The 24817-nt window shown below is 50.8% G+C and overlaps 1 protein-coding gene across 1 annotated transcript in view; it reads right to left on the bottom strand.

The window, feature by feature from the left end:
- TSPEAR (thrombospondin type laminin G domain and EAR repeats) overlaps window positions 1-17256 on the bottom strand; it is an 82418-nt gene extending 65162 nt beyond the window's left edge. Inside the window, exons 1-3 of the mRNA XM_077826996.1 lie at window positions 17163-17256; window positions 2056-2276; window positions 1560-1798 (exon numbers count right to left, since the gene is read on the bottom strand). Of these exons, the coding sequence (XP_077683122.1) occupies window positions 1560-1798; window positions 2056-2276; window positions 17163-17256 (554 nt within the window). The remainder of the gene's footprint in view (window positions 1-1559; window positions 1799-2055; window positions 2277-17162) is intronic.
- Between the last annotated feature and the right edge of the window lie 7561 nt (window positions 17257-24817).

Here is a 24817-nt window from a genome sequence, read left to right as displayed (position 1 = left end):
ATGACAAGTCCCCTACGCAGGATTTCAGTGAGATTACTTAAGCTGACACTCTCTCTGCTCCCCTTCACATCTGCCTACCAAATCCTCCCTCCCCATTTGTAACACTGCAGATGCCCCAGATTATCCCCTTCCCTCCAGGGAAGGCACCCGCTCCCCCAGACCTTCCACCAGGGGTCAGTACCTTCCTCCTGAGCCAGCCAAGCTACAGCTGAGGCCCCCCCTCCCCCCAAAGGAGGAGCCAGTGGTGGACCCTTCTCACACTAAAGTCACCAGACAGCAGAGCCAATCAGCCTATGGACTGCCTGCAGCCAGTTTGGTGATTGTTATGTAGTATTTATACTGCAATAGCACCCAAAGGCCCTTCTCCCAAACTGATCCATCGTGCCCTGGAGCTGGGCAACACACATTTTGTAGAGGTTGCAAAAATTTTGGAAAGAAAATGAACAGTTTTTGTTTTGTCCAATGTTTCACTCAGTTTTGGGTTTTCATTTTTCTATGAAAAATTGCAAAGTGAAAATGGAAATTTTTCATTTTATTTAGAAAAAATTCATTTTGATTCCAAAAATGTTTCAGTTTTAGAAGGGCTCCCCCCTTTCCCACACTTTTACTCCCCCTCCCTTTTTTTCGGTGGGGGGAACTAAGAGCAAGAGGGAATTTCCCCAGTATTTCCAAATGAACATTTAGAATTTTTTTTTCAAAATCTCCTTGAAAACAGGCATTTCAGCTAAAAAAAAAAGAGTCATTTTTCAATGAAACCGTTTTTAACTGGCTTTTTGGTGACATTTTTCCAGCCAGCCCCAACACAGCTCAGAGCACCAGATCCCTGGCCTGAAACACAGGCTAAAGAGACGAGACAAACACAACACAGAAGTGGAGCATTTGGGGGGGATGAGATGAAAGCAAGAAGACACCTTCCTCTTTCCATTCCCTACCTCCCCATTCCCAAAACATCTCCCCCACCCCCACCCAGCTTACCCTGCCAATGCTGCCTCAGTGCACCCTCCTGCTGCCCTGCCCGCCTCATGGCACCTCTCCAGGGTGACTGACAGCCTCTAGCCCAGCATGATCGGACTCCAGCCAGCTCTGTTCTTCGTAACTCCATGGCAGAATGGCACAGAAAAGGGGAGACCGTGAATCTGGATTGGCTCAGTGCTCCCACCCCAGAGGAGACGTTTGTGGAACTCCTCTTGGGGCAGGCATGTCACCCCCAGTACCAAGGAGCCTGGCTCCAAACTTGGGGAAGAGAGCAGAGTCCTCCAAAAAATTGCTGACATTGCTGGGTACCCTCTGAGAATGCCAGGCTGGTGAGAGCTGGAGCAAGACTCTGCTTTCCAGGACTCCCTGCCTGAGGGACAGGGACAGGACATAGAGTTCTGTCCTTTGTGCAGCATTGGTAAGCATCCAGGTTCTCTGCTTTGTTATGTGTGCAAGGGTGAGATGGCAGGAGTAGACAGAGCAACAGCAAAGCCTGCAGAGCACCCACATCTGAAAAGCTTTCACCACCCCCCAGCCAGCCCTACACCCAGGAGGTCCCCCTGAATTGCACTTACTATACATACACGTCAATGGGGATACTGCAGTCCACAGTTAGGGAGAAGAATGGCCCAGACACGGCCAAGACAAGTGTGTGCCACTGGTCGTCAGTTAAGGAGATGCCCTGGAAGATGACCTGGGTCTGCCAGCCGTTGGAGAACTCTCTGCTCCAGAAGAGGAAGTAGAGTTTGTTCAGCGAGTACCTGAGCCCAACAAGCACCGTGTTGCTCTCCTCCTTCATCACAGTGAAGATATACTCGTTTTTCTGAAAGAGCAGGGAAAGGGCTAGTTCTGAGGCCAGCATTTGGGGCATGGAGGCTGCCCATAGACGACTATACATGCAAACCTTTTTGCTCATTGATTGCACTGGAGAACTGAGAGCTCATAGGCAGGAAGGATGAGTTTGTGGTTGAGACACTGGAGTGCAACTCAGGTCTGGATATGGGCTTGGGTCCTAACCATTCACCAAAGGGGAGGGGCATCCACACCCAGGGCCCTGGTGCAGGCGCGGTTGGTGTTTACCTTTGGTGGGACGCTGAGGACCCTCAGGGTGATGATGATGGAGAATTCCTCTGGGAAGAGGTCACAGTAGAGGAAAATCTGGGAAGCCGGGAAGCTCAGGGCATGGCGTGCTGATGTAGAGAACTGAAACCCACGTGCCCCCTGCACTTGGAGCATCCGAATCCCACTTCTCACACCACTAGTTGGAACCACTTCTGAGAGAATATCCAGGGGGCGCAAGTCTGTGTCAGAGAAATCACAGAGCCACATCACTAAGGTTGCTCACGACCCTTGCCAATGGCATGAAGATCATCAGTAGGGCTGAGCTAAGAATGGATTTTTCCATTTGGGTACCAAACCAGAAAAAAAATCTGGCTAATTCAAAACCATTTTTTAAAAAAAAAATTCTAATAAAAAATTTGTTCTGAATCAACTGAAATATTTTGGGTTGATTCAAAATGATTTTTGAGTTTTTCATTTCAAATTGGCTTTTTTCAGGTGTTTTTCACCCTTTGTGGGGGGGGGGGGGAGGGGAGAGTTTTAATTGGCCAAATTTGAATTCAAAACACCTGTTTCAAAATGAAAAGCCCAAACAAGTTGTTTCTAAATGGCCAAAGTGAAACGTGTCGACTTTTTCAAAAAGAAAGTTCATTTTTTTCCCTCAGCCAAAAACCATTTGTTGAATTTGACCCAAATTCACAAATAGTTTGGGAGCACTGAAAAATGCTTTTTGTGACCAGAAAATCAATTCAGCTAAATAAGTAACTAAAACCACCCAGCTGGAATCATCAACAAATGTGGGGGGAAGATGATGGATCAGATGTGGGGAGAGGGGGGTAACAAACAAAACCCCCAAAAGCACAGCTGCCATGCCATGTGCACATGCCTTACCAGAGTCATGGCCTGGACTGACCACTGTCAGCTCCGCCCACCTGCTTCCCCTCCCCCTGGTCTAGTTCTAACCCTCAATATGCCGTGTCATTTTGGATGCAGGCTGTGCGCTCCTCTGGGCAGATGTGCCTGTGGTTGCTTTTGGGAGGTGCCTCCCACAAAAGAATCCTGGACAAGCACTCATCACGACACGTGCACTCATCACGCACACCCCACCCTGCTGCATGGAGTCAGCGCTGTAGCATCACTGGTTTGAGATGGCTGGATTCCTCATGAGCGGTGACACCCACTCACTTCTACAGCCCTGGACAGGAATTTGATGCCCTGTATTCCGCAGAGAGTCACAGAGTTCAAGGCCAGAAGGGGCCACCCGATCATAATCTGACCTGTACAGCACAAGCCCCCATGGCCACCCAGCCACAGTGCTTGAAGTGGGGAGAGGGCACAAGGGATTGCAGACCTGGCCAAATACTACTACTACTGATTTCAATTGAGCTAGGGGATTGAGGGGACACTTCAAGCACCATCTTACCACAGCTGCTGCTCCCAGATTCTGAGAGGAGCCCCCACAGGGTTTTCAGACCACTTTGGGCACTGTTCAGCCACCTGCACGCCAAACCCAACAACCTGAATTAATACAAAATATTACAGTCCACAGGACACTAGACTATTGTGTGCCAAAGGCAGAGAATGGAGAGACTGTGATGCACCAATGCCTGAGACCCCTGCATTGGCAGGAATGATTCAGTGAGAAATATCCAGATAATCCTGACAAGTGACCCGCACCCACGCACTGCAAAGAAAGGTGAAACCCCCTGAGGTCACTGCCAATCTGACGTGGTGGAAAATTCCTTCCCGACCCCACATGGCAATCAGACATGTGAGCAAGATGCAGCCAGCGAAGCACCAGAGAGAGAATGTCCCGTGCCAGCTCAGAGCCCTGGCCCGCCCTGTCTAGTGTCCCATCTCCAGCCATGGCCATCCCTGATGCTTAGAAGACAACCTCTCCCCTCAAAAAATACATTGGGGGCGGGAGTTTCCTACCTGACCACAAAGGATTAAGAATGCTTTTTAACTCATGGGACTGGTCAATGAAGCAGCGCCAGTTCACTCTGCATTGTAAACAAAATCTGTATCCCTCTGCCTGTAAAGCCATCCCGGTTTGGAACCCGGAGTTCAGCTGTGCTTGGAGGGAGAGGAAAAATCACTGCTAATACGTTTCAGATAATGCAACAGATTATCTCGCCCAATGAACTGGGGCCCAGATCAGCCCAGGATCCACTTCAGTCTCTGCTGGCACAGATGTCCGTCCCGATGATAGAGGAGGGGTGTTGATGGAAAGTGGCTTCTCCCTTTCCTCCACTGTGGGGCCTGCATGAGAGTCGCCAGGGAAGCTCTGATCTAGCATGTCCTTTCCCATGGATCCCTGGCCATAAATTAATGCTGCCCACACCATGCAGAATCCCCAAGAGGGAATGCCAGGCTCAGCTCCACCTCCGAAAAAGGATTGGTGATATCCACGTACAACAGAGCATGGATGGCTGACAAACTGTTTTTGTCATGCACCTTTGAGCACTGCCCCTGCACTCCTCCCACCTTCCATGGGACTCACTCCAACACCCCAAACCTGTGAGATGCTTCAGACAACTGCTTAAAAAAACATTTCTTTCCTTCTTCAGCCCCCTACTCCCATCCTTCGGATATGGATTTCCTTTCCCTCCCCACCCCAGGGAAACAATGACCCTGCTCTGAGTTGCAGGGCAGTCGCTGCTCAGTCCTGTGCCAGGGACAGGTTAAAGAGCCAGTAGCTCTCAGTCCATCAGGCCAGCTTCCCGCTGAGACATAGCACTTGATTGCCAGCCCTGCTATGGCCCAGGAGATTGGCCCCTGCAACCCTGGCATTATAACAGCTACTGTAGGGATTTCTCAGTGGTGTTGCATTGGATCTGTGTGCTGCAGACAACATGCTCAATGACTAGGCTAATCAATGACTAGGCCAATCAAGCATGCGGGGATGGGGGAAGCCGGATTTAGAATAGAATCCTGGCCCTTCTCTTCCAAAACTACTGGTCATTGTCACGTGAGCTAAAAGCCGTCTCCCTTCAATGGGGCTCATATCCTCTCTGCCACTAGGGGGCAACGCACACACATCTGACGAAGTGAGCTGTAGCTCATGAAAGTTTATGCTCAAATAAATTGGTTAGTCTCTAAGGTGCCACAAGTCCTCCTTTTCTTTCTAGTATAACACAGTCTTTCAAGTACAGTATGGTACTGAGGTGCCTGGCTTTACATGCCCCTGGGACACAAATAACAGTGTCAGCACAGCTTTCTAAAGACTCCTGGAAGCACAGAACACCCTGGGGAGGAATGCGGCCAGCCCAAACTCCTGCTGGTAAACGCTTTGTACAGCACCACCCCACCCACTGTGTGTCTGGCAGGCAGAGAGATGGGCAGAGGCGATGGGGTGCGGATCCCGATGTAGTTTTAGGCTAGAAATCATCCTTAACCAGAGCCTGCATCTGCATTTGCGGAAGTTCAGGTCTGGATTTACACTATGATTCAGGCTGGAGGCTCAAGCAGCTTTGGGGTTTGGGTGCAGAATCAAGGTCATCAAAGCTTCGGGAGCTGTTCCCACACAAATTCAGTCAAAATGGGGGAAAGTCCTGGGAGCTGCGCCGCTCTCATGAAGTTTCAGAGACCCAGAATCCCACAAAGGGCTCTGAACGTTTCTGCATCTGAACTGAGACCAAAGTCGTAGGGGCAGGTTTAGATCTGGGGCTCAGAATCCAGATGGCCCAAGAATTTGAAACAACTTGCTTTGGAAGTTCCAGGTTTTTTGGCTCATCCCTAATTATGCACCACCCACCTGCCCGCACACAGAGCCATAGGACATCGCTGTTAAAGAACTAACATCTACTCAGAGAAGAAAGCAACGCACAGGTGGCCTCAGGGTATCTCCCGGACTGAAAAACTCAGTGAGGAGACAGCCTTTGATTGGGCACAGCTGGGAAGTGCAGACATCAGCCTGGCAGCCCTAGGCCACCCACAACCTGTCTGCAGCGCTTCAAACCCATGCCAGCAATGCTGAATTATAACCAGTTAAGAGCACCCACCGTTTGATCTCTTCGCAAATACCGTGCTGTGGAGCAACTGCAAAGGAGAAAACTTTGCCCTGGTGCTTCACCTATTAACTGGCAACAGCGTCACGTTGGTCCAATTTTTCTTAATTGCTGTCGGCGTCCCTGACAACATTCTTTGTTTAACAAAAATAGACCAGACCAGAGTGTTTGCACTGGTTGTGCACTTGAGCAAAGATCTGTCTGTTGCACAGAATCTGGTGCACTGATGTTCCTCCCACCCTCAGCTACACTGATGCTTTTAAGGTGAAGATACCTTTCAGCAGAACTGTGCTAGACAGCGAGCTTACCTGGCTTTGGTATCTACTGGCTCCTGCTTGTAGGAGAAGATATTATTTGTATTACTGTAATGCCTAGAAGCCCTCATCATGGCCAAGACCCCTATTGTGCTAGGTGCTGTACAAACTCAGAACAAAGAGACCATCCCACCCCAAAGAGCTTCGGGAACTCCCAGAATTCAATGAGAGATTCTGCAGGTGTCTGTAGCAAGTGAATATTTTCTACCCGCAATGGGCCAGATTCTGATCCCCTTACTCCTGGGAAGTAGCACCTTGCTCAGAAAGCAGGCTCACTGAACACAACAGAGTATGACGCTACTCCGTGTGAGTAAGGGGATCAGAATTTGGCCCACAGTTTGTATGAGACAAACGACATCCCCTCAGAGGACAGAGGAAATGAAACCCGGCCTGTCGTGTCCCAGAAGCTATGGCAGGGCATTGAGTTTCACCCAGATGATCCCATTGTCCATTTCTGCATCTCCAAGCATTTCCAATGGGCCAGCACCATGGGATCAGAGTGAAATAAAACTCACCAGGCACTCAGAAAACCTAAACCTCATCTGTGGAGCAGCTGGACTGGCTGGCTGGCAGCACTCTGTGGCACCAAGGAGATGACCTTGGTTACCATTCCAGGTTCAATTTCTCATCATTCTGGACGCAGCCATTCTTGTTGCTTTGGGGTTTGTTGGCTCCGTGCTATAACCTCTCTTTGAATTGGTTACATTTTAGGGAATGAAATTAACACATTTTTCATACAAATTTGTCCTGGTTTCCATCATTCGGTTAAACAGAGAAATTCCCAGGTCCCTAGTGGAGCATTCAATATTTAGTTGGGTTACGAGTGAACACACTATTTGTTGAATTTCACCTCTTCTTCTGCTTGTAAAAGGTTAGCAAACAAATCACAAAATTTTTGACTGCGTGCATGACACCAAACTCCTTGCTCATTTCTTCCTTGCTGTTTTCCTTATATGAAGAGCTCGTGAACACTCGGTTGGAAATGATCCGCATTTGAACTTGGAAAATGGCTGCACGATGGTTAATAACACAAGTCACAGGCTATTATTTCTGCCTCCTAATTTATGTAACGAACCACCAAATGTACAATTCAAACAAATTATAATTCAAAATTTCCTTTTAGCCAAATGGATGCTTTCAAGCTTAGCATTTGCTTTTAGCCGCTATTTATGCTAAGCCTTGACTGCTTAAATGTTCATGGCAAGCCAGCTGCAAAGGGTCATGAACAAGGCTGAAACTGAATCTGTGTTTGAATTCAAATCAATGATCGTGGGAAAGTCCTCCCCCAATTTACTCAGCTCTACCTTGCTACCATCAAATTACAGCCCTCCCCCACAGCCTCTGGTCTGAGGGGGTCACCAGTTAGGAAGACCACCTGGTACACTTTTCTTCCAGAAAACAATGGCTGTCTCTCTACAGGTAGGCCTGTGTTGCAGTCACGTGGTATGATGCAGCTGGAGTAGACCTACCTGAGCGAGCTCACATCTGGCTAGCAGCGCAGCGAGCTAGCCCCAGGGGGTTAGCCTGCACTGAAGCCCAGAGCTAGCTAGCTGTTTATGCCGGCTGCAGTCACACCTCTGGCAGCAGGGCAGGCAAACCCTCAGAAATACATTCCAGCTCAACCAACATTGTGGGCTCCATGCAGTAATCACTGGGTGACACTCTGTGGCCTGTGTTACACAGGCAGTCAGACTACATGAGCAGATGGTCCCTTCTGACCTTAACGTCTGTGTAACTATGAATCGGTGCTAAGGGCTGGATCCTCCACTGTCTTGCAGCTTGTTTAGTCATTGAGACTCGGACAAGTAAAACACTGTCCGATCAGAATTTTCTACCACCCTGGAGGTAGCATTTTGTGACCCATGCACTGACGATGGGTAGCTTACATCACTACTGAACATGACCCAGAGACTTCAGCGGGACCTGTAGCCTCTTACAACAGATCTGGATTTGCTCCGTTTCCTTGGGGAACCCATGTACCTTTGCAGAACAAGTAGGAAAGAGGCGCCATGTGAAATGACTCTGCAGTAGGATTGCCAACTTTGCAATATTTAGAGACCGTAACACTCCAGCAGGAGTGCCGGAACCTCCCCCACCCGCCTCTTCCCCGCAAGGCCCTGCCCCACCTCTTCCCGAGGCCCCGCTTCTGCCTCCAAGGCCCCACCCCCATTCACTTCTCTTTCCCATCACTCACTGCTCTTGCCCCACTTCCCCCCCCCCACCTACACAGGTCGGGAGGGACTTGCCTGTGGACAGGGCCATCCCTAGCTATTCTGGAGCCCTATGCAGCCCCTCCTCGGTGGGTAGGGGGGGAATGGGACAGGCCTCCGCAGGGGGTTGGCAGGGCTGGGCCCTGCAATGACCTAACTCAGGGGTTCTCAAACTTCATTGCACCACAACCCCCTTCTGACAACAAAAATTACTGCATGACCCCAGGACGGGGGACAGAGACTTGAGCCCACCCGATTCCTGGCATCCCGGGGGGAGGGGCGGGGGGATGTCAAAGCCCAGGGGTTTCAGCACCAGCCAGGGGGCCTGTAGTCTCACCAGACAGTGGGGCTCGGGCTAAGTCAGCCCTGGCAACCCCATTAAAATGGGGTCAGGACCCACTTTGGGGTCCTGACCCACAGTTTGAGAACCGCTGACCTAACTTAACTCCTGTTGAAGTCAATAGTAAGACGCCTGCTGACTTCAATAGGAGCAGAGCTAGGCCAATACTGAAGATCCCAGCCGAATGCATGCACCAACTCTGTACACGTATCTGAGGTATGACAGGCCTGCCGACTGGGGGGGAGGGGAGGAGCAGGGGCAATTGCCCAGGGGCCCATGTGATTTAAAAGGGCCTGGGGGCCCCCGGCCACCACCAGCAGCGCAGCTGGGTGAAGGCAGGCTTCCTGCCAGCCCTCGCTCGGCGCCACTTCCGGAAGTGGCCAGCACGTCCCTGAAGCCCCTGGGGAGGGGGTCTCCGTGCACTGCCCCCACCCTGAGTGCCAACTCCATAGCTCCTGTTGGCCGGGAACTGCAGCCAATGGGAGCTGTGGGGGTGGTGCCTGTGGGCAGCGGCGCAGGGAGTCCCTGGGCCCCCCACCTAGGAGCCACTGCCAGAGGGATGTGCGAGTTGCTTTCGGGAGCCACCCAAGGTAAGCGCTGACCCCCTGCCCCTCTCCTGCACCCCAACCCTCTGCCCCAGCCCAGAGCCTGCACCCTGCACCCAAACTCCCTCCCAGAGCCAGACCCCTCACCCCCTCCCACACCCAAATTCCCTCCCAGAGCCTGCACCCCACTCCCCAACCCCCTGCCCCAGCCCGGTGAAAGTGAGTGAGGGTGGGGGAGAGTGAGCAACAGAGGGAGGGGGGATGAAGTGAGCAGGGGGCGTGGTCTCAGGGAAGGGGTGGGACAAGGGTCTCTGGGTTTTGCAATTAGACAGTTGGTAACCCTACCGGGCAGGCATGCAGGAGCCCTGGCCGGGCTGGAAGAGCGCGCCCAGCAGCGGAGCCGGCAGCTCGCTGGGCACCAGCCAGCACATGCGCAGCACTGCCCAAATGTCAGGTGGGCTGCGTCCACGCAGACGCAGCTTGTGCAGGTGTGGGGGCCCATTGACTATCCTGCCTTGGGGCCCGGACTTGCTGTTGGAGGCAGCCATGGGCTGTAATGTTCTCCTGTGGCTGGCAACTCTCAGCAGAGGTTGATCTTATTTGGCTCATGTGGGAGACATCTATACTTCTGAAACTGAAGAACTAGAGGCCTAGGACTGGGTTTCCAGCTCTGTATGGATTTACAGAGCCATTGGCTGTTAGCAGCCCTAATCACAGCTGTCTTGTGCAGATGAATCATCCAAAATTCATTTCCCACAGGGCTATGCATCTGGAATGAGGAGTTTCATAAATTGTATTAATGGGAGCTGTTCTTGCACCCAAGCTCTCCATAGCTTGCAGTCAGATTTTAATACAATGGAGAGCCACGATCCCTCCAAGTTGATCTTCAGTTAAAACCAAAGACAAGGATTTGTGTTTTGGTTCAGCTCCCACATTACAGGCACTGTTAATGATTAAAACACAGCTGGTGATTACACACAACCTCATTAATGATTAGAGCAGCAGCTGGGGTGGTTTAGAGCAGTTTGGCCAGCTTATAGATCTTGAAATCTGGCTGCTTTCATGTCTTGGAATCTGGTGAGCTACTTCTTACCTTTGGCAAAAAGGAACGCTATTCTTGGGTGGAAGCACTGCACAGACAAGAAAAAAAAGTCTGAATGCTCTTACAAGAAAATAGGTGCATTTCAATGCGTAAGAGATTGGCTGAATGTGTTATTGCATTTAGAGCCGGGCTTGCCAGTGCAGACAGCAAATATTGCCTGCACTCAAACCAGTCTGGTCATTTTTGTGAGACAAGGTGGGTGAACTAATGTCTTTTACTGGACATTTTTGTCTTTCTCACCAGCAGAAGTTTGGTCCAATAAAAGATATGACCTCACCCACCTTGTCTCTCTACGATCTCTGACACAGCTACCCCTACACTGCATACAGCCATGGTCATTTCTATGACTAGAACAGAACTACAAGTCACTGAAAGAGGCTGCCTTATTTGTATTACAGTGACCCCTCGTTGCCTCAGTCCTGGCTCAGGGCCCCATTGTGCTAGGCACTGCACAAACACCTAACAGCGAGATTGTCCCTACCCTAAAGAGCTGACAATCGAAGTACCAATTTATTTGAGCATAAGTTTTCGTGATGAAGTGAGCTGTAGCTCACGAAAGCTTATGCTTAAATAAATTGGTTAGTCTCTAAGGTGCCACAAGTACTCCTTTTCTTTTTGCGACTACAGACTAACACGGCTGTTACTCTGAAACCTGCCAATCAAAGTGTTAGAGTTGCCCAGAAAACAGAATTTCTGTCCCAGGGGAAATTCAGAAATTCCCAAAATGGTTTTTGGTCCAAATCAGGAAGAAAAGTTGAAATTTAGAAATTTTCCCGAATGGAAATCCCAAAACATTTTTATCTGGAAAAATTAAAATGACCTTATTGAAAGGTTTCATTTTTATAATATTAAATATTTTACACACAAAATAATTGCATGAAAAGAATATTTGTAAGGTTGCAAAGTCAAGTACTCAACAGTTAGGAAATGCCAGAATTAATGTTGTCTGTGCAACCTAAATGTACCTCCCTTGTGTGTGTGCGCATTATGATATGGTCTTTAATGACATGATCACATAGTATTTTTTTCCACAGGACACCTGCCTCATTCAGTGCACGGGATGGATGGTGCTCACTTAATGAGCAGCCCTGGAATATTTTGTATTCTCCTATTCAGGGTGTGACCCCAGAATTTATTTATTGCAAACTATTCAAACCGTTCTCTAAAGGCAGAATTATTAATCTCCCCCGGTCTTTTCCATGGCCCTCATCACTATAGTATCCAAGTGCTTCATAGCTTATTATAACAACAGCCCTGTGAAATGATGGGTGTGGTATTATCCCCAGTTTACAGCTGAGAAACTGAGGCACAGAGTGCTGAAAGTCAAGAGTTTCGACTAATTTTGGGGGCTCAATTTGAAACACCTAGGATATCTGTGGCAGAGGCAGGGATAGAATCCAGTTCTCCAGGGCAGCATTCAACTGCCTGAACCATGAGACCCTCCTTTCTCTACCTGCAAACCCCTCCTCGTTCTTTAATCACCTTTCAACCTCTGCAATAAATGAAACAGGGCCTACAGACAAAAGCCTCATTCACTACACAGGTTTCAGAGTAGCAGCTGTGTTAGTCTGTATCCGCAAAAAGAACAGGAGTACTTGTGGCACCTTAGAGACTAACAAATTTATTCATCCCCAGAGCAACTTCGTCCTGTGCCCTGAATGAGGTAGGGGTCCTGTGGGAAAAATAGAAGGTGATCATGTATTTAAAAACTGTCTCATAATGCATACACCAAATTCCATCTTGTGGCATTGTATTGACACCCACATGATTAATCAGCAGGGTTGGAACTGTTAGATCCACTGCACAGAGCTCTGCCGCTCAAGCTAACAGAGTACCTGAGAGATGTAGTAGGTTGTTATCCTCTGTGTGGACCCGCACTAAAGAGGAACAAAACATGCACTTTGCCATCTGGATGCCAGTAGGTTTCATAGCCAGTCTGAGTTCATAGGCATCTGAGGTTCCATTTCATGCTCTAGAGGGGAGTGTGCTCTAGTAGTCACAGACTCTTCTGCCCATTTTCCCCTTCTGCCCTGGCCCCTCCAATCTGTCCCTGTCCCAATCCAGCTCTTCCCCACCGCTGGCTCCTTCTTTCAGTCCCATTCTCCTTGCTTACCCAGGACCAGTCTCCACTCTCAGGCTTCACATCCCAATCCCATTCCCTTTGCCCTGCCAATCCCAGTTCCCTGCTCACAACTCTTGGCCTGATCAGTCTTTCCCCTCCCCCACCACTGGCTCCCAGTCCCAGACTCCCTCCTTGGGCTCCTCATCCAATCTCAGCCTCCCAACACCATCCCTTCCCTGGCTTTTGGCCCAGCCAGTCCCATTCCTCTCCCGCCCCTGCCCCCACCTCCTTTGTCAAATGCCAATTTGCCAGAACAATCTTATGGCAGGAATGCACCAGTCTCAGTCTGGACTAAATTTGCATCAGGGCCAGGGAGGAATGTGTGGCCAGAGAAAGCCAGTGACTGTCCCTAGACCAGCCAGCATCCAGGGGACTAGGTCGGGCACCTGGGATATGGAGGAGCAAGGTTCAAGGGCCTGGTCGGAATCAGGCAGCCCTGGCTCTTGTACCTGGGTCCCGCACAGCCTGAATCACAGGAAGCTCTGCTCGCGCGTCCATCCTGACAAAGAACAAGACAAGACCCGAAACCGCAGGAACGTTCACGGGCCAGGAAACCCAGTTCCAAGCCTGCCTTGAGCACCCCAGAGCTGCCTCAAACCACCATGAGACAGACCAAGAGGAGAGCCGGCTACGCGTTTCTGAGGGGTATATCTAGGAAACCCCATTTCCTTTGCGCACCAATTCACCCTTTATGCTCTGTCCCCCCTCTCCCTTCCCCCAGTCGGGGCATTTCAGACCAAAAACACAACACAAGCTGGGTGCAGAACCGGCCTCCCAGAAGGGCACCACCAACACCAAGCCCAGCCCTTGGGATGCCAGCTCCCAGCCTTGCTCCTGCCTCTGCAAGCAGTGTCCCGTGCCTCCCACAGGCATCATTCCAGCTCACTGCTCTGAGCGCCACCCCACAGTGCTCCTATGCCCTTCCCTTGGCCTGAGCACTGGCCCCAGCTGCAGGGCAGGTCCTGCAGGCAGGGGTACCACCCTGTGCTGGGGTTCTCCGCTCACTGGTCACAGCGCTAAGGTGTGTGGGCATGGCTAGACCTCCTCCCCTGGTTGAGATGCACATCTGCCTCCATGGGCCATCAAACCCCCTGAGAGCTGAGTGACGTAACATTGGCATAAAAATGGTTTCCTCCCAGCCTCCTCCCCATCTCTGCCCCTCCCGCCCATCAGGGTCTCCTCCCCATATGCAGAAGTAGAGCTGTGGAGAAGGTTCTGTGAATGGGATCCCCCAGCAGCTCTCCCCGCATCCTAGGGGCAGCACTAGAATGGCACCCAGCGCACAGCAAGCTCACAAGACGGCGCTCCAAATCGCAGCACTACCAGCCTGCCCCAGCACCGCAACCTCTTCAGCTGGAAACATCCACCCTGCAATTTTGCAATACAAATTAGGTCGTGTTACCCATTCCCTGCAAGGACGCTGGTGCTGTCTGGGCAAGGCCTGGGTATTGAGGGCTGCTTTCCTTACCCTTCCGTTCTTAGTGTTTTCATTTAGGCCTTGTGTTAAGCATGTCATGAATCCGCTCAGATAGTGCACTGTGAATGCAGCCGCCACTCCTTGCTTTAGCTGCCGGAGCAGCAGGGACAGAACTGACTCCAGTTCCAAGATGATCATGAAGCAAGAGCATGCGCCCAGCCCTGAGCAGCAGGAATGGAGCCTAACCCTGGCTCTGACACTGATTTCTCTGTGACCTTGGGCAAAACACGTAATCTCTGCCTCAATTTCCCCAGCTGTGAAGTGAGGATAATAGCACCTACTTAGGAACCTCCCGGAGCTGTTGGAAGGGGTGTTCGGTGCCTGCAAAGCACTTAAAGATGATAAACGCTCTGCACTGTTATTACACACAGCAGGCTCAGACTTGTGGGCTCACCATGAGCCCTGACTCTCCCCTGGCAGAGATGACTAACTCCAGCAGTGCCACAGCAAAGGATTCCAGGGACAGCCTGTCCAGAAAGGGATTCAAACCTCTTCCCGGTGTGTGGACCTGAACCAGCGCATATGGGCTCAATGGCATGGACCTGCCATGGGCACACAGCCCAGGCCCTGCTTCATACAGGACCTACACAATGCACGGCAGATCAGGATCTACTCTGGCATTTACAAGGGGTGTTGCCACTAAACCTTTGGGCTCAGCAGTGTCTTGCAGGTCTGTACACAGTCTGAAGAGTGAGCGCTATCTGCCAGGGCTACTCTCACCTAACGTAACCGCAAGACACAATCTGGTGCTGCCCCTCCCTCCAGACCCCCAGCACCCCAATGTCAGCCTTGCTGCACCCAACACTGTAAACACAGCACGCACGTGAAGCAAGGAGGCAATGGGGTTTCGGGCTGAGGAGCTGGCAGACCCCGGCTGTGGGACAGGGACAGGCAGACATCATCACCTGCACCTGCCCTGCTGCCCCACACCCAGCTTGGGGGCACTGCTGGGGCCTGGCTGGATGGGGACACATCACTAAGCAGCCCCACTAGTTAATCAGCTGTGGCTGCCGTGCAGTAGAAATGCTCAGCCTTCCCTTTGCCCTCTGGCTCCCCATGGCAGGTCTCCTGCCAGAGGGGCTAGGGACCACCCTGAGCACAAAGCACTGTCAGTCCTGCTCCCACCCCACTTCCCATCCTCCATCATCATGGCCAATCCCCATCACCCACTGGCCTCCTTGTGCCCCCGTTCCACTCAGCAATCTTCCCTTTCCCCAGCTCCCAGCCATAGGCCCCGTCTCTGCTCCATCACAGTGCTGGTTCAGATCCCACTCCCCACACTCCATCCCTCTGCCCCCCAGCAGCATCCAGCCAGAGTCCCTGTCCCACCCTGCACCCCTCTCCACACACTCCTCACAACCTGCCCGAGTCCTGATTCCCCCCGAGCTGTATTTCCCTGCAGCTCTCCTCCCGCACATGGGCAGCCCCCTTGTCCCTGCCACGCTGTATTCACGGGTTTCTGCAAGCAGAGGATGCCACTGGAAGCAGGAGAACAAGGTGGCAGCCCCGCAAGGGCCACTCCTCCTCCTCCTCTAACATGTGCTATATATTGCCCACTCTTCCCCCTTCCATGCCCCCATCCAGCCTGCCCACTCCCAGCTGCCACAGCCCTACCAGGAACTCCATCTTTGTCAGCTATCACCTTGCAGCATGGGACTCCGGAGTCCCTGGGGAGATTTGCTGATGGGAGGAACTGGAACTAGCCCCTACTGGAAAGATGGGCAAAGGGCTAGAGCCTAGGGAGACCCAGCTTTCATTCTCGCCTCAGCCACGGACTTCCCGGGTGATCTTGCCAAGTGATATCATCCGCCCTGTGTTGTGGTTCCCAGCCTACTAAATGGGGACCAAACACCCCACACACATACCCTCCCAGGAGGCAGGGTCTGCAAGGATCAAGTCCCATTAATGATGGCGATGCTCAGAGGGCCAGATGAGCACCCAGGTCAGTTGCTATGATGACAGTTCAGGATGGAGGACATTTGGACTGGGTTCTGAAATGGCTCTAGCTGGCCCAAACAAAGCCCTAGTCACCATCAATAGCCCTACTCTCCTTTTACACCAGCAAATCCAGGAGGCTGGCAGTTGCCTCAGTCCTTTGCTTACAACCCTCACACACTCTCCTACAGCAATATAGGCCATGGCGATAACAGCCTATCCTGGCAGATTAAATCCGTGTAATTATTGGCCACATCTTCTGCAGCCCCCAGCCAACGGCAGCTGTAATACTCCAGGCCTGGATTGCCTGATTTCCTCCCTTATTTTTAGCTGAGGTCATTGGATGAATGGCAGGGCACATGCTATTCATCACAATACTTGGTATGGTGCCAAAGCCAGCTCGTTAGCAGATAAATCAGGTCATCTTTAATAAATTGCAGAGCCAAAAGCCCACAAGCAGACCCAGCAGTTCACTTAGCTCTGGCTCAGTCAGATGCCCCACCTGCTTTTACAAATTTCCATCCACAGGTTACAGCATGGGGATTTGTTTCTGCAAAAACTGCAAGAGCCATTGACTTGAGGTTCCGATCGTTGTGACTGGAAGCCAAACTAAAGCAGAGCAAACCGTCCAGAGAAGGCAGCACAAGATCCTCGAGGGAGAAGGAAACAAACACAGCTGTGCTTCTGAGCGCGGATTAGGACACTTCGTTGGATCAAGTTCCCGGGCAAACAGGACTCATGGCAGACCCAAAATATCCGGCACGTCCGCCAGCTTCATTCGGCCCTAAGTCAGAGTCAGCACTGAAGGGTGAGCGCCGGAGGATATTGTCAATGGCAGAGCCATGCTGGGTGTAGTTCCACATCAGGGTCCCTGGACTGCAGCTGTGGCTCTTCCAGAGGAGGGATGTTTGGCACGTTTGTGATGATCTCCCAGATTTGGAAGGGCAGCGTTGAGCGCAGAGGTTGATTGCAAGCTCCTCCACACCCAGCTCCCCACCCACCCCCACCAGCAAGATGGCTAATCATTGCTTATCAAACAACTTGTACTAACTCCCAAGACAAGCTGCTCCTACCTGTGCAATGTCGCCATGACGTCCCTCCGCTGGCCAGGTAGCTGGGGAGCCCCAAGTGCAGGAGCACAGCCCAGACCACCAGCAAAGCAGACATCAGGGGGCCTTCTTCACTGGCTCCATGCACAAGAACACTCCTGCCCTCCTGTCTTCAGACCCCTGGCAGGTGGCACTCTGCTCAGGAATCCACTCCAATTTCTCATAGCCAGCTCACATGACAACCACTTCTGGAGACCTCCTCATCCTGGATGTAAACACCCTCCCTCCTTTCCCCCACCCCCGTCCCCCTGAGCACTTCCAGGAGCCGGACTCTGCCAAGGCTTTCACTGTAGGAGCCTCACAGCTTCAACTGCTCCTCTGAGAGCTGGCCACGCAGCCTGCCCTTCCGCTTTGCTTCTCCTCCCGGCCACACGTGCCGGCTGATCCCTGTCTCCGCCTGGCCTCTTAGCTGGCATTAGGTAGAGGAAAGGTTTCCAGAAGGAAGCACAAAAATCAGCACAGAGGTGGGAGGCTCAGAAAAGAGGAAGCGTAGGAACTGCCTGTGTCAGCTGGCACATGTGGCCGGTGAGCCTCGGAGAGGCCAGTGCCCTAACCCGAAGGAGACTTTCCCCCAGCAGCCACAAAAGCAACTCTAGCTGGAGCCTGCCTTTGCAGACATTTAAAGGAGAAGTCAGTTGTCAAGAGGAGGAGTCCCACCGCCTTGGAGAGCTTTGTATCTTTTGCCCAGCCCTCTTGAGATTGTTTCTTTTTGTTTGTTTTCAGCTGGGGGTGGTAGGAATCTTCGGTAGAGGAATTTCCCTCTCCAGAGGGATCAGAGAGGGAATCAAATGGGAACAAGGCAAAGACACGGCTTTGTGCACCTGAGTGCTTTAGTGTCTACGCTGCTGCTAGCTTGCAGTTAGCACACAAGGGTGTGGGTGGGGTGGGTGTGAGCCCATCTATTTAATTACACCCCTCCTTTGTGCAGAAAGGTTTTGTTTTAATGATTCCTGGCAAGGCGGTGCTGCACAGCTGCTGCTGGGATCCCCTTTGAATATTATTATGGCTCAAGGAAATAACTGCCTGCCTAAATGCCAGACAGCAAAACCTGATCTGCTAGAAGGGAAGCACTTGAAGAAAGAACTGCTCAAGAGTGTCGCTTTAGAAACCCTGGAGGTAAAAATATTCAAACAGACTGAGCAATGGAAAATCTCCCCGAATGCAGCAAGCTCCATTTGGTGTCTATAGCCACACAAAAAAAGAAAAAGAAAAAAGGGACTCCTATTCTTAGGACAATGCAATTAGCATCCTCCCAGTTCCCCTACAAGACAAGTTACAAAATGGAAAACTGCTGTCCAGGAAGAACTGCCAAGAAGTTTCAGTTAAAACTTGGGTTTGATTTGTTTTTTAAAGAACTCAAGATGACAACTTAACGATGGGCTTCTTTGTGGGGCCTAATCTGGCCAAGCACTGTGCGTGAGGGGACAGACCCCCCAATGGGGCACTCATGCAGAGTCAGGCCCACAGAGGGACTTAATGCTGATTTTAATGCACTTAATGCAACTCAGCTGACACTTCCTCCTTTTTCTTTGTTCTTGCCATTTAAAGTTCTTTGTATCATTCAACTCGCATTTGTCTTTTTAATTACATGAACATAAAAGATTAAATATAGACCCCGGCATAGTGCTTGGCAGCAGGAAATCTCAAAGTGCTTTACAAAGGAGGTCAGCAGTGTTAGCTACATTTTACAGGTGGGGAAACTGAGGCACAGAAGGGGAAGTGACTTGCCCAAGGTCACCCAGCAGGCCAGTGGCAGAGCCAGATCTAAAACCCAAGTCTCCTGAGTCCCCATTAAGCGCTCTGTCCACTAGACCATACTGCCGCAAGCCAATAGCATCAAAGACAGGTACCTAAAGTTAGGTGTCACAAACACACACAGGCACTCTCATTCGGCCTTATTCCTATTTACACTAAGGCTGCTCACTGGGTGTAAGTGTAATTTACTCATTTTAAGGCCCTTTCCTACTGCCAGCAAGGGGCCTTAGTATAAATGAGAATCTGGCCAAGTGAGTTCAGTGAGGCTACTCATGTGTGTGAAATTAAGCATGTGGGTAAGTGTTTGTAGGATCAGGGCCTTAATCCTTCGGTAGCTCTTACATGGCCTGATTTTCAGGCGTGTCAGCATGTAGCGTCTTCCACTGAAGCCACAGGCTGGTTTAGGCTGTCACTGATGATTTTCCATACAGACATAGATCAGCCAAATCTACATATTTGTCTACCTGAAGCCTGTGCCAGCCGCTTGGGTCACTTAACACCTGCATTCAAATACAATCATCGACAAATGAACAGTGACATTATCCTTGTTAGTCCGATAGTGAGATTGGAGGAAGCAAGTTCTCAGAGGCTGGATCAGAGCTAGCTCCTGTCTCAGACCGTGATTAGCACTTCAGAGGAAGTGGCAAGAACCCCCACTGAGCAATTATGGCGTGACCAGTCCTCCTTCCCCCACTCTGCAGAGCTTGGTGTATCCTGGCCTCATTTTTTTAAAACCCTGTCTAATGTAACTATAGACATCCCCTCATCCATATAAATGGATGATCCTTTTTCTTGAGTCCTGCTTAGCTCTTCAGATCTTGTGGCAATTAGTTCCCCAGGCTTCTTATGTGGGGAAAAGTATTTCCTTTTATCTACCATGCAGTTTGACCGAGCGTTTCTTTCTCCAGGCATCTCTGCAAAGGCCTGGAGAGATTGGGGGAGTTCGGCCACGTGTAATTGCCAGACTGACCCACTTTATACTAGCTGGATAAGAGCACTCACAGGTGGATCCTTCTGTGTATAAAATAGGCTAGGAAGTATGTTTCCTCATTCATATTTAAGGCTGATGGCAGTCCATGGCACAGGAAATTCAACCTAGCCCACACAATGCTTGCATTTTTCTGAGAAAACAGCTGATATTTGTCAAGGCTGCTGAAATCTCTGAATTTGCCTCAGACAGCTCTAAGGTAAAAAACTATGCAAGGTCCTCATACCATGTTCATGCATTTGCAAGGCTTGTGACAGGAGGCAGCTCTGCAACCAGTGGTAAATTATTAATCCCTTTGGCATTCTGGATGCCCCACGATTAGTCAGGAGGAAATGCTTTACATGTATCAGTGTGGCTTGGGATTACAAACCCTGGCCCTCAGAGACAGGGGCATAGTACAGGAGCAGAGGGCTCAGGTACACTTGAGTTTCGTTCCACTAAGTTGCAAAGTTGGTCACTGTGGTATGGGAGAGACTCTCCAAATTGCCTTTAGGTGAGGTGACCATGCACTAAGCTGGGAAGGTTCCAGCCTCACCTCTCAGCTGTTTATATTTCAGTTTTCAGAGTAGCAGCCGTGTTAGTCTGTATCCGTAAAAAGAAAAGGAGGACTTGTGGCACCTTAGAGACAAACAAATTTATTTGAGCATGAGCTTTCGTGAGCTACAGCTCACTTCATCGGATGCATACAGTGGAAAATATAGTGGGGAGATTTTATATACACAGAGAACATGAAACAATGGGTGTTACCATACAGACTGGTTTCAGAGTAACAGCCGTGTTAGTCTGTATTCGCAAAAAGAAAAGGAGTACTTGTGGCACCTTAGAGACTAACCAATTTATTTGAGCATGAGCTTTCGTGAGCTACAGCTCACTTCATCAGATACATACCGTGGTAACAAGAGTGATCAGGTAAGGTGAGCTATTACCAGCGGGGGGGGGGGGGGGGTGTTGAGAACCTTTTGTAGTGATAATCAAGGTAGGCCATTTCCAGCAGTTGACAAGAACAGTAGGAGGGGAAATAAACAAGGGGAAATAGTTTTACTTTGTGTAATGACCCATCCACTCCCAGTCTCTATTCAAGCCTAAGTTAATTGTATCCAGTTTGCAAATTAATTCCAATTCAGCAATCTCTTCTTGGAGTCAGTTTTTTTGTTGAAGAATTGCCACTTTTAGGTCTGTAATCGAGCGACCAAAGAGATTGAAGTGTTCTCTGACTGGTTTTTGAATGTTATAATTCTTGATGTCTGATTTGTATCCATTTATTCTTTTACGTAGAGACTGTCCAGTTTGGCCAATGTACATGGCAGAGGGGCATTTCTGGCACATGATGGCATATATCACATTGGTAGATGTGCAGGTGAACGAGCCTCTGATGGTGTGGCTGATGGGATTAGGCCCTATGACAGTGTCCCCTGAATAGATATGTGGACACAGTTGGCAACAGGCTTTGTTGCCAGGACAACACAGGACAACTGGGTTAGTGTTTTTGTTGTGTGGTGTGTGGTTGCTGGTGAGTATTTGCTTCAGGTTGGGGGGCTGTCTGTAAGCAAGGACTGGCCTGTCTCCCAAGGTCTGTGAGAGTGATGGGTTGGTCCTTCAGGATAGGTTGTAGATCCTTGTTGATGCGTTGGAGAGGTTTTAGTTGGGGGCTTCACCTTCAGACAGCTGTAGCTCACGAAAGCTTATGCTCTAATATATTTGTTAGTCTCTAAGGTGCCACAAGTACTCCTTTTCTTTATATTTCAGTGCAATTCCTAGCCCAGATCATTGGTCAAGGCTTCAGACATGTACCCTCCAAGGCAGTCTAACCACAGCTTCCATTTTATAAATAAGGTAAGAGCAACTGCACGACCTCAGCTGATGCAGAGGTGAAAATAGAACCTGCAAAAGGAAAAGCGTAAGTCTCATGCACACCATGCTGAGCATCTGAAATGCCATGTGTCCTGAGCTGCCCTGACTGCACAGCACATTCCCCTTCAGAGCCAGGATGAAAATGCTGGTCCCCCAACTCCTATTGTTATCTAACAAATAGCTCACAACACTGGCAAAGTGTGTGCCGCTTCCCTCCCTCGCAGCTGGCCCATGTGGATTCTAACACTGGCTGTTTAGCTTGGGTCAATGCTCAGGGGTTGGGAAAGGTGGGCCTGGGGAGGGCTGGCTGTTGCTCCTGGGATGCGTCCCTTGGACAGGAATGGAGGAGCAGCAGGCAGGCTGCTCTCCCTGCAAAAAGCCCACCTCAGACACCCGTACATCCAGCCCTGTCCCCAAACCAGCAACTCACCCCTCCACACAGTCTCCACATGCACCTGTGCCCTTGCCTGGAACCCCAGAGCCCAGCATCACGTGGCCCTGATTGCCGTCAGCACTGGCCACGGGCTAGTGCCAGGGCCCTGGAGACTGCCCGTCTTTGTCCAGCTGCTGCAGGTTGGTTATTCCACAATTACAGCCAGCTTCTCTGAGTCTCCATCCATCCCGCCAGCTGGGGCTGCTTGACTTATGCTATCCCCTAGTGACCACCCAGGTGTGGTACTGCTGGGATCCTGCAGGCAAGCCCCTCTTCTGCAGAGAACCTCATACCAGGCAAGTCCTGCACGCAGACCATGGCCACCTGAGCAGGCCAATGCTGACAGCTGAGCAGGTCTCTGCTCGAGTGTCCAGCTTCATTTCCTCTCCCTCCCAGATCCAGACTGGCTCCTAGGCCTGGCTGCACAGCCCCCGGCAGCACAAAGCCTCCCGCAGAGCGGGGCAGGGGTGCAAGGCAAATGCAACCTCCCCACCCCCTGAGGGTACAAGAAGGGTGTGGGGTCTAGAGCATGTGTGCATTTAGGGCACCTACAGGGGAAGCTTCCCTGGAAGGGCACCCAGGAAGCCCCAGCTGCTCCCTGAAGTAGAACCTGGGGGGAAGGGGGGGGTCAGTCTGAGCACTGCCTACACTGCCGTGGGGGATCCATGCTCAGAGATACCGGCCCCCACTGGAGCAGTGATGTGCCATGTGCACCAGCCACATCTGTGTGTATGAAGGGAGCCCTCAGGCCCTGGACTATGATGGGTGTTTTAATGCTCTGATACAGCAACTCATTACCACTGCAAGTACTGCGGCAGTATCTGACAGCCCCAGGTGGGTTCCATCACGCCAGGCGCTGTACGTACCCCGAAGAGCTCACACTCCAAACAGACAAGACAGAACGAGTGCTGTGGGGCGAGGATCGTACACGCAAGCAGAGTGAAGAAGGTGATGGCCTGCCAGTGTCACGTAAGTGGCAGGGTTTTTTATGGGGTGGGTAGTAAAAATGTTTCTGCGCTGAGGCAAAGTTCAGGACCTGTCAAGCCTATGTTGCTGGATGGTGGTGATGCAGAAACCTGGACCCCCTTACAGCCAGGCTTGGAGCGGTTAGAGGCCTTCCCTAAGCACTGTGCTCAGGATTTGGTGCTGCCAAAGTGCGAAATGTCAATCTCACAGCCATCTGGCCTTCCTTCAGTCACAAATTACAGTCAAAAGCAGCGCTGCAGCTCTTCAGCTGGACAAAACACCCAGCACACCGTGCTCCCCAGCAACACACAAAGGGGTGCATGCTTCATGCCGCCACAAAGATTCATGGATTTGAGTAACTGGGAACTTCATGACACAATTCCAGGTGCAACACCATAATCCATGGCCACGGTGGGTGGAACGGTCCTAGGCAGGCTGCAGGTGTTTGATGCGGGTGTAACTGTCTCCTGCTTCCAGCGGAGGAAAGCAATGGGTATGGGAAATCGCTCGTCCCACATGCCAACTGTGGGGGAGGGGTGGCATGCACACTCCAGGGGCCAAGGGAGCTGATGACTAGCACAGCAGCAGGCTGAGGAAATGCCAAGCTCTGTTTATCAGCATAGCGGGCAATAAAAGAGGCTGTTAAAGGAGCAGTCTGATCTTCGACAGCTTGTCATTATCAAGGAGTCCTGGCCTGGCCTCTGTCATTAGATGTTCCAGTTTTGTTGCCATTGCTAGAAGACAGGCAAACCAAACTGATCATTAAGGGCTTGGCTACACTTGCGAGTTACAGCGCATTAAAAGGAGCCCCAGGCGCACTAGCTCACTACCCGTCCACACTGGCAAGGCACGGGGAGCGCTCTGACTCCGCAGCTGGCCCGCTCCTGGTACTCCACCTCGGCGAGTGGAATAACATTTGGTGCGCCCCGCTGGAGCGCCACGGCACCATTGTGGATGCCCTGGTCTATTATGCGCTCTGATCGGCCTCCAGAGGTGTCCCACAGTGCCTGTCCTAGCCACTCTGGTCATTACTTTGAACTCTACTGCCCTGCCCTCAGGTGACCAACCGTCAGACCCACCCTTTAAATTCTCTGGGAATTTTGAAAATCCCCTTCCTGTTTGCTCAGCCAGGCGTGGAATCCTCTCGGCGAACCTTTCCAGATGACCATGCCTCCACGCGCCAGGTGATCCCCAGCGAGGTGGCAAAGTTTGCAGATGATAATAAACTGCTCAAGATAGTTGAGACTAAAGCAGACTGTGAAGACCTTCAAAAAGATCTCACAAAACTAAGTGATTGGGCAACAAAATGGCAAATGAAATGTAATGTGGATAAATGTAAAGTAATGCACATTGGAAAAAATAACCCCAACTATACATACAATGTGATGGGGGCTAATTTAGCTACAACTAATCAGGAAAAAGATCTTGGAGTCATCATGGATAGTTCTCTGAAGACGTCCATGCAGCGTGCAGCAGTAGTCAAAAAAGCAAACGGGATGTTAGGAATCATTAAAAAAGGGATAGAGAATAAGAGGGAGACTATCTTATTACCCTTATATAAATCCATGGTACGCCCACATCTTGAATACTGCATACAGCTGTGGCCCCCATCTCAAAAAAGATATA

This window comes from Eretmochelys imbricata, chromosome 9 (genome assembly GCF_965152235.1).
Source record: "Eretmochelys imbricata isolate rEreImb1 chromosome 9, rEreImb1.hap1, whole genome shotgun sequence".
Lineage (NCBI taxonomy): Eukaryota > Metazoa > Chordata > Testudines > Cheloniidae > Eretmochelys > Eretmochelys imbricata.
The sequence above is the reverse complement of the archived record's forward strand: the minus strand, read 5'-3'. Positions and strand labels throughout refer to the sequence as shown.